Source organism: Ptychodera flava, assembly GCF_041260155.1.
Source record: "Ptychodera flava strain L36383 chromosome 3 unlocalized genomic scaffold, AS_Pfla_20210202 Scaffold_25__1_contigs__length_14229661_pilon, whole genome shotgun sequence".
Classification (NCBI taxonomy): Eukaryota; Metazoa; Hemichordata; class Enteropneusta; family Ptychoderidae; genus Ptychodera; species Ptychodera flava.
In genome coordinates, this window is record NW_027248279.1 from 7,963,036 (window position 1) to 7,972,016 (window position 8,981).

At 35.1% G+C, this 8,981-nt stretch overlaps 1 protein-coding gene across 1 annotated transcript; it reads right to left on the reverse strand.

Annotated features, from left to right (window-relative positions):
* Positions 1–5,857: 5,857 nt before the first annotated feature.
* Positions 5,858–8,189, reverse strand: LOC139125390 (putative leucine-rich repeat-containing protein DDB_G0290503). The gene is made up of 4 exons (XM_070691477.1): positions 8,108–8,189; positions 7,604–7,798; positions 7,102–7,386; positions 5,858–6,156 (listed from the first exon to the last, which is right to left on the reverse strand). The coding sequence occupies exons 1-4, from the start codon at positions 8,187–8,189 to the stop codon at positions 5,858–5,860; spliced, it is 861 nt and encodes a 286-aa protein (XP_070547578.1).
* Positions 8,190–8,981: the final 792 nt, after the last annotated feature.

Here is an 8,981-nt window from a genome sequence, read left to right on the forward strand (position 1 = left end):
TGGGCACAGAAACTTTACAGAAGTGTAATCAAGCCTGAACCTCACTGAACGCGGCATCTTACACAACAAAATTTGGTGATTTTGTTGAGAAAACGGGTAAAATTTACCGCCGCTACCACTGCTTTTGCTGTCAGCCATCTTGTTTTATGCCCTCAACAACAAAATATATTCAAAGCTATCGTTTTAGATGACCAAACTTACGGATTTCATTCCAACAACTATCGTTTCCCTACCCAAGCTATCCTGCACGGTGTCAAGCTATCGTTTTCATTCAAAAGCTACACTTTCTTAGGTACCCCTGATAATGTCACTTTGTTCTGGAAATCACGAAGACGACCGGCCGTGCGGTGGAACTTTGGAACAAGTATCAATATCGTAAATGACGTACTTGAATGACAGGCACAGGAAACGATGGCCAAAAAAAACCGCATTCTCGTTGTATTTTGATATATGTATCCATCACAATGCACTGAAATTAATGCCTCCTCCCGCAGAAGGGCCATAGCTAATTTTTACACCTACTACAGTATGTCTCCGTGCTGAAAAGGCATGTTGTTGCAGGTTGTCACGGTGAATTTTAAAATTTGCATACAACTCTGAGAGTGAAACGGGTTGTTAATAGGTCAAAAAACTTTTGAGTCCCACTGCCGTCCATTATACCTGTTTCCTTGGGTATTAAAAGGTGTCCAAGTATACACATCAAAAGACTAGAAAATTCACTTCATGGGCAGAATCTCGTAAAATAGCCTTTTCTTGTCTGGTTAACGAAAAAAAATACCCCAATCTAAAATATGCATTGTATTAATAAACATACTGAGGTTACCTAAATGGTTACCGTGGCAATATGAAACAAAAATGAACATTGAGTTCATGCTGCGATAAATACACTTAGAACCTATTATTATTCGCGTTTTTATTTCTATATACTACTTATATTATTATGATTATGATTATGATTATGATTATATTATGATTATATTAGAAGTTTAGGGGCTATAAGTATTATATAGAAATCTAATAACAGTTCATTGAAGCTGTGTGGGAATTCTGAAAAAGAGGTGTTGTATATTTTAATTTTGTCAATAGGGGTGACTTCCAATTGTTTTACGTGCAGCGCGCAGAATTGTGCATCATAGTGTACGGAGAGAGGGGGATATCATTAAGCCAAGGGGTAATTAAATGCTTGTCGGAAAAGTGACACCAAGCAGTTTACGCGATACCAGCAGGCCTAGACTTTTAACTTTTGTGCGAACTTTACGGATACACGTTCAATCGGTCAATTTAATTTGTTTTAGTTTTCTTCCATCAAAAGTCACGACTATGAAAAAGATTTCCAATATAAATTAAAAATCTCTCTCTCTCTCTCTCTCTGCAGTGAAATTGCTATGCTGCGACCACCGAACGAATATTTTCCATACAGTAGGGGTAATATTAAAAGTTCATTTTATAAATCTAACTTAATTGCTTAAGTTAGGTCTCAGAACCCCCCACCCCCAACCCCAACTCTAATAACTGACCTAAAATTGAAAAACATCTCAGACACGTATCCTGTACTAATTCTTTCATAAACGTACCAATGTACAATGGATTCATTCTGATGTATAATTTAAAACTTATTCAGACTTACTTCGTGAGCATCATATTGGCATTGCAGAATAAACATTTTTTCTGCATTTCGCATGTTTCGCCCTGGCAGTGTAGTCTGGCAGAAACCCTGCGATTCGCGTTCTTCTCTGTCGGAACACGCGCGCGCCCTTCAGAGACGCGACGCGAATCCCAGAGCATGCGCAATTGAGAGTGCGTGGCGTGACAGTAGAACGTCTCCGATCTCGCGCTATCGTGTCGTTGTGAGCTTTAAAAATGATGGAATTTGACAGAAACTGGAATTACTGCAGAGAATACTTTTCAGGATATCACATGTGAGTGTCTAAGGTACCAAGTAGGACGTTTAGGAAATCCTTTCAGAAGTTCACGCCGCCTGTGGCCATTTTGTGGAGTATAAGCTTATAAGCTTACGTAACTCAGCAGCGTATACACGTATTCTACTGACAGTACTGCACACATTGCCGGAACATATGCGATAGACTTTTGCGTTTCACGTCGTTCAATCATTCAGATGGAAATGCCGCCCTCTATTCCAAACTTTTAAAAAACAGGGTGACAGACTTTGGAAATGCTAACTCTGTATAACAATGACGTAATTTAATGAGAAGATATTTGTATTCGAGCACAGCTACACTACAGTTTTTGATTCGAGAACTCTCATCATGGACCGTGGTTGTATTCAACAATCGAGAGGGCTAGGGTGAGTCGAACTTTTCCTATGTCCATGTAGCACTTGTGCAAAAATATGCGAATCCACAGGCCTTTGGCGAATCAATAAATGCGTTTTTCACCAAGCTGAAAGGTTGAAAGATGCGTCCGTCACTTTGGGACGAGCTAGATAAATGCAGTCAAACCCAGCTGGGCACAGAAATTTGCCATAATATGACTTTGTTCTGGAAATTACGAAGACAACCGGCCGTGCGGTGGAACTTTGCAACAAAGTTTCAATATCTGAACTGGCATACTTGAATGACAGACACAGGTAACGATGGCCAATAAAAACGCATTCTCGTCGCATTTTGATAATAATGTATCAATCACAATGACACAGAAATTATGCCTCCTCCCGACAGAAGGGCCATGGTCTATTTTTAACCCTGCTACAGTGTGTCTTAGTGCTGGAAAGGCCATGTTGTTGTCAGGTCGTCATGGCGACTTTTAAAATTTGCATACAACTCTGAGGGTTAAACGGGTTGTTAATAGGTCACAAAACTTTTGAGTCCCACTGTCGTCCATTATACCTGTTTCCTTGGGTATTAAAGGTGTGCAAGTATACACATCAAAAGACTAGAAAATGCACTTCATAGGCAGAATCTTGTAAAATAGCCTTTTCTTGTCTGGTTAACGAAAAAAAATAATTATTAATTAATTATTAATATTATAAATTAAAATTAATTAATTTGAGATACTAGTAGAATTAATTTTAGCACATAAAATTAATTTGAAGGCATAAACATAATTCGATGCATAATGAGTTAGTACTGTACTATATAACACTTATTTGGGATGACTGCATGAAACAAAATTAAAATATTATTTCTGGTCTATATAAAATTAATTTTAACACACTAAAATTAACGGAAAACATAATTTTGACCAGAATGGCCCCAATACACATTATGTTTACCATTCATCCAAGAATGAAGGCAAAGAAATTACAATTATTTATAGTATAGAACAAATTTCAAAGTTGTTACTTAGACATCCATAAAATAAATAAAAAGCAGAGAATTATGTTTTAGCATAGACCCTCTCGAGGGTCTATGGTTTTAAATAAAAAAACTGTGGTTTCCAAAATTTTGTACCAAGGCAACATAAAACAAAAATTAACATGGAGTTCATGCTGTGATAAATACTCTTAGGAGAGCATTTGCATAGTAACTAGGATTACTTTAAATGGAATTTGGGAAAAAAATGAAATTTTAAAATGCAAATAGGTTACTATGGAAACACGGGCAGTAAAAATGGATATCATATTTTGTCTTTCTTACCCAAAATAATCCTTTGGTATAATATTTCTGTTGATTACTGGATTTTAACACTGAATATTTGTCTTTCTAACCCAAAATATCCCTTTGATATTACACATTCTATTGATTACTGGATTTTAGGTGAAATCTTTAAGAAACTTGTAATTTTTACTCCTGAATGGTTGCCATGGAAACATCTCACATTACAATGAGTGTGATATTTTTTGGTGTGCTAACCAGACAAACCCTTATGATCAAATTTTTACATCAATCAATCGTTCTTTAATAGGAATTAGGGAAAAAGTAACATTTTCAATCCCAAATTAGTTACCATGGCAACTCGAAACATTGAAATAAGTCTGGTTTTGGTGTTCTCTGACCCGAACTCCCCCACTAGATAATTTTTATATCAATCAAATTAATTTTTCATGGGATATTAGAAAAAATGAAATTTTCAACCCCTAAAATGGTTACCATGGAAACATGGGGCAGTTAAATCGATATCATATTTGGTCTTTTCGACCCAAAATACCCTACTTGTGAAATTTTCACGAAATTGAACCTATATTTATTCGCGTTATTATTTCTATATAATACTTATATTAATTATTATTTTATTATCTACATGGTATACACAAAGTGTTTTGTGGAGCAAGCCGATTCTTTATCTTACTTGAGCATCAATCGTTAAATAATTGATGCCATCCTTTTATAATAATTTTACATGTTGGTCGTTTTAAACCTTACTTAACCTGCTGTAGGCAAAATTACATAAATAGAGACTTTGTTATTCCTGTTAGACAAACTACTGTTGGGTTCAACCCCTAATGTCTGTATACGATACATATTTTCAGTAAGTTTGAGTGAAAACTGGTTGGTAAATATAGAAGGTTATTGATACAGAGAAAAAACCCACATGTTAATTTTAATGTTATAAGAGTAACTCATCACTGATATTACATGAAAGTATGTTGCTTTTTTGAGAGATTTTGTTGCTAATTATCAGTTTGTTTGTGTAGAGTCTGCCACTTTCCAGAATTACGACAGGACTAATGATACACTCAATCCATGCTGTATTACCAGAGCTTTTTCATTGGCATTTGTTAATATCTAAAAAATATCAGTTTGTAGGATATTATTTTCAAAGTTTTCCAACATAAAGGGTATCTGTAAATTATTCCTTGTAAGGATGATAGCAATACACTTATTGATGTGCAGTGTAAAATAATATCAGATACATACTGTAATTTATTAAATCTAAATTGAATCATTTTGAATATTTTACAATTCGCTTTTGAAAATTAGGAGATTAGGAGATGTATAATAAATTACTTTTTATTTACCTGAAGTTCCAGTTACATATTCTCTAAGTTTGCTGAACATACCACCAGAATCAGTGTTCTCTGCAACGGAGTCAATATCAACAAGTTTGTGTCGTCATATATATGTAATTTGATTTAAAACTTCAGCAAACATATGATGAAAAGAATCAAAGTTTCATTTCACCTATAACTTATTTATAATATCTGTATCCCTTTCAGTATTTGTACTTGTAAAAGCAACTCTTATCACTACACTATAAATACATTTCTTATCTTCATTGAGATTGTCTTGGCCTAAAAAAAACATTGATGGCAGTTTTATTTCTTACTCAATCTCATTATTATTAGGAGAAAATGGGTACATTCTTTTTTTACATGATATGAATGGCTTTTGTAACAAATTTTTATTTAGATTGTTAATTGGTCACAGGAAAATACCATCTTATGTAATAATGTTCGCTTACTTGTCATATCCTTTTCAAGTTGCTAGTTACAGCAGCTGCAACTTTTAGTACACTTTCCTCTTCCCTTTCTTTGCCCTGCTCCTCTTGTATGCGACCTTATCCTCTACATCTGTCCCTAACTGATCTTTGAGTTGTGTAACTACCTTTGTGGCTTCTCTCGACACTTTGTACAATTTTCATGTATCTGAGTATTTTCCTCAACAGCTGCCACTAACTGCCTTGTCAGATGTTTAATTTCCTTTCAGCTTCGTCTTTTATTCTTTGATTTGTTATTGCCCTGTATTCCGCAAATGATAGTATTTCTTTCGTCGCAGTCACTAAATCCTTGCTTTGACCAAGTTCTGTTTCTGCATTTGATAGTCTTATCTTTATCTCTGTCAGTAAATCAGACCTTTCTGCAAGTTGTGTATTTAGATACTGTATTTTCTTTTAAGAGATGTTATTTCAATGGCTTTACCCTTTTCAGGTTTTGTCATTAGCTCTGTCCTGTCTTTGCCTAACTCTCTTGTATCGCACTTTTTTCCTGTACAACTATCTCTAACTGATCTTCCAGTTGTGTAACTAACTTCATGGCTTTGTTTAATTGAGCTTTCATATATGCAATTTCTTTTGGGGCATTGTCAAATTCGCCTTTTATTGTGTTACTTTCTATAGCCCTGATTTCTGCATCTGACAGTTTTACCTGCATCTCCATCACTAAATTCTTGGATTCAGTAACGTCTTTTTCTGCATCTTCTAGTTGTGCTTGCAACGTAGTCACTAAATCCCTGCTTTCTTTGAGTTTTGATTCTTCAACTGATAGTAATTCCCGCAAGTTAGTTACTAAATCATCGCTCTCAGAAAGTGTTGCTTCTAGATCCTGTATTTCTTTTTAAAGGGATGTTACTTCAATAGCGTTCTCTGCTTCCACTTTCTTAGCCTTACCTAACTTTTCCAGTGTTTCCTGATTCTGTTTATCTAAGAGAAAATTTTCCAATAATACTCGATCTAGCTTTGCTTGCGTCATAGTCACTAAAACCCTGCTTTCTTTGAGTTCTGATTCTTCAACTGATAGTTGTACATTCATTTTAGTCACTAAATCACCGCTCTTAGAAAGTTTTGTTTCCAAATCTTGTATTTTCTTTTTAAGAGATTTTGTTCAATGGCTTTTGTCTGTCGCTATTTTTCAGCCCTACCTATACTTTTTCTAGTCTTTCCCGATTCTGTTCCTCTAAGAGTGACATTCCTTCTTTCATTTCATTTAGCTGAGTTTTAAAACCCCTGCTTCCTTCTTACCCTTTCAACTTTCTTCATTACCTGTATCCTCTCCTTGTCTAACTCCTCTTGTATCTCACTTTTTTCCTGTACAAGTAATCTCTAACTGATCTTCCAGTTGTGTAAATACCCTCATAACTTTGTCTAACTGAGCTTTCAGATGTGCAATTTCTTTTTGGGCATTGTCAAATTCGCCTTTTATTGTGTTACTTTCTATAGCCTTGTTTTCTGCATCTGACAGTTTTACCTGCATCTCCATCACTAAATTCTTGGATTCAGTAAGGTCTTTTCTGCATCTGCTAGTTGTGCTTGCAACATAGTCACTAAATCCTGCTTTCTTTGAGTTTTGATTCTTCAACTGATAGTAATTCCCGCAAGTTAGTTACTAAATCATCGCTCTCAGAAAGTGTTGCTTCTAGATCCTGTATTTCTTTTTAAGGGATGTTACTTCAATAGCGTTCTCTGATTCTACTTTCTTAGCCTTACCTAACTCTTCCAGTGTTTCCTGATTCTGTTTATCTAAGAATGACTTTTCCAATATTACTTGATCTAGTTTTGCTTGCATCATAGTCACTAGATCCCTGCTTTCTTTGAGTTTTGATTCTTCAACTGATAGTAATTCCTGCAAGTTAGTTACTAAATCATCGCTCTCAGAAAGTGTTGCTTCTAGATCCTGTATTTTCTTTTTAAGGGATGTTACTTCAATAGCGTTCTCTGATTCTACTTTCTTAGCCTTACCTAACTCTTCCAGTGTTTCCTGATTCTGTTTATCTAAGAATGACTTTTCCAATATTACTTGATCTAGTTTGCTTGCATCATAGTCACTAGATCCCTGCTTTCTTTGAGTTTTGATTCTTCAACTGATAGTAATTCCTGCAAGTTAGTTACTAAATCATCGCTCTCAGAAGTGTTGCTTCTAGATCCTGTATTTTCTTTTTAAGGGATGTTACTTCAATAGCGTTCTCTGCTTCTACTTTCTTAGCCTTACCTAACTCTTCCAGTGTTTCCTGATTCTGTTTATCTAAGAATGACTTTTCCAATATTACTTGATCTAGTTTTGCTTGCATCATAGTCACTAGATCCCTGCTTTCTTTGAGTTTTGATTCTTCAACTGATAGTAATTCCTGCAAGTTAGTTACTAAATCATCGCTCTCAGAAAGTGTTGCTTCTAGATCCTGTATTTCTTTTTAAGGGATGTTACTTCAATAGCGTTCTCTGCTTCTACTTTCTTAGCCTTACCTAACTCTTCCAGTGTTTCCTGATTCTGTTTATCAAAGAATGACTTTTCCAATATTACTTGATCTAGTTTTGCTTGCATCATAGTCACTAGATCCCTGCTTTCTTTGAGTTTTGATTCTTCAACTGATAGTAATTCCTGCAAGTTAGTTACTAAATCATCGCTCTCAGAAAGTGTTTGCTTCTAGATCCTGTATTTTCTTTTTAAGGGATGTTACTTCAATAGCGTTCTCTGCTTCTACTTTCTTAGCCTTACCTAACTCTTCCAGTGTTTCCTGATTCTGTTTATCTAAGAATGACTTGTCCAATATTACTTGAGCTAGTTTTGCTTGCAACATAGTCACTAAATCCCTGCTTTTTTTTGAGTTTTGATTCTTCAACTGATAATTGTACCTGCATTTTAGTCACTAAATCCCCGCTCTCAGAGAGTTTTGCTTCCAAACCTTGTATTTTCTTTTTAAGGGATTTTGTTCAATCGCGTTTGTCTGTCGCTATTTTTTCAGCCATACCTAACTCTTCAAATCTTTCCCTATTCTGTTTCTCTAAGAATGACTTTCGCTTTTTTACTTGATCTAGTTTTGCTCGTAACATAGTCACTACATTTCTGCTTCCTTCGAGTTTTGATTCTTCATCTGATAGTTGTTCCTGCAAGTTAGTTACTAAATCACTGCTCTCAGACAGGTTTGCTTCTAGATACTGTATTTTGTTTAAGATATTTTATTTCAATAGCTTGCTCTGTTGCTACTTTCTCAGTTTTACCTAACTCTTCCAGCCTTTCCTGGTTCTGTTTATCTAATAGTGTATTTCCTTCTTTCACTTGATCTAGCTGATTTTTAAAGTTCTCTTCAGGACCTATGAAAAGTGAAAAGATTTTGTGTTGTACAAATGTTTTTGGTAAAAATTAAAAGTCAGTATTAAAACTCTAACAGTAATATGTATACAATTCGCTTAAAAAGAGTGCAAATAATGCATGACTAGGTTGTGTTGACAAGCCAAATATTAGCTATTTAATAGCTTCAAGGATTAGCACGAAAACCTCTACATAGTGAAACAGATCCTCCGCAAGGTTAATTATGAGATACAATCACGAAAACCAGTTGTGATCACTTTACCTTTAGGAGTATGTTCTT

Excerpts from the sequence above, each read along its gene's own strand:
- LOC139125390 (XM_070691477.1), bottom strand. The coding sequence starts at position 8,189 with ATGTTGCAAGCAAAACTAGCTCAAGTAATATTGGACAAGTCATTCTTA. Across the intron at positions 7,799-8,107 it reads GGAAACACTGGAAGAGTTAG|AAATACAGGATCTAGAAGCA; the intron begins GTAAGGCTAAGA and ends TCCCTTAAAAAG. Across the intron at positions 6,157-7,101 it reads GGAAACACTGGAAGAGTTAG|TTGAAGAATCAAAACTCAAA; the intron begins GTAAGGCTAAGA and ends AATTACTATCAG.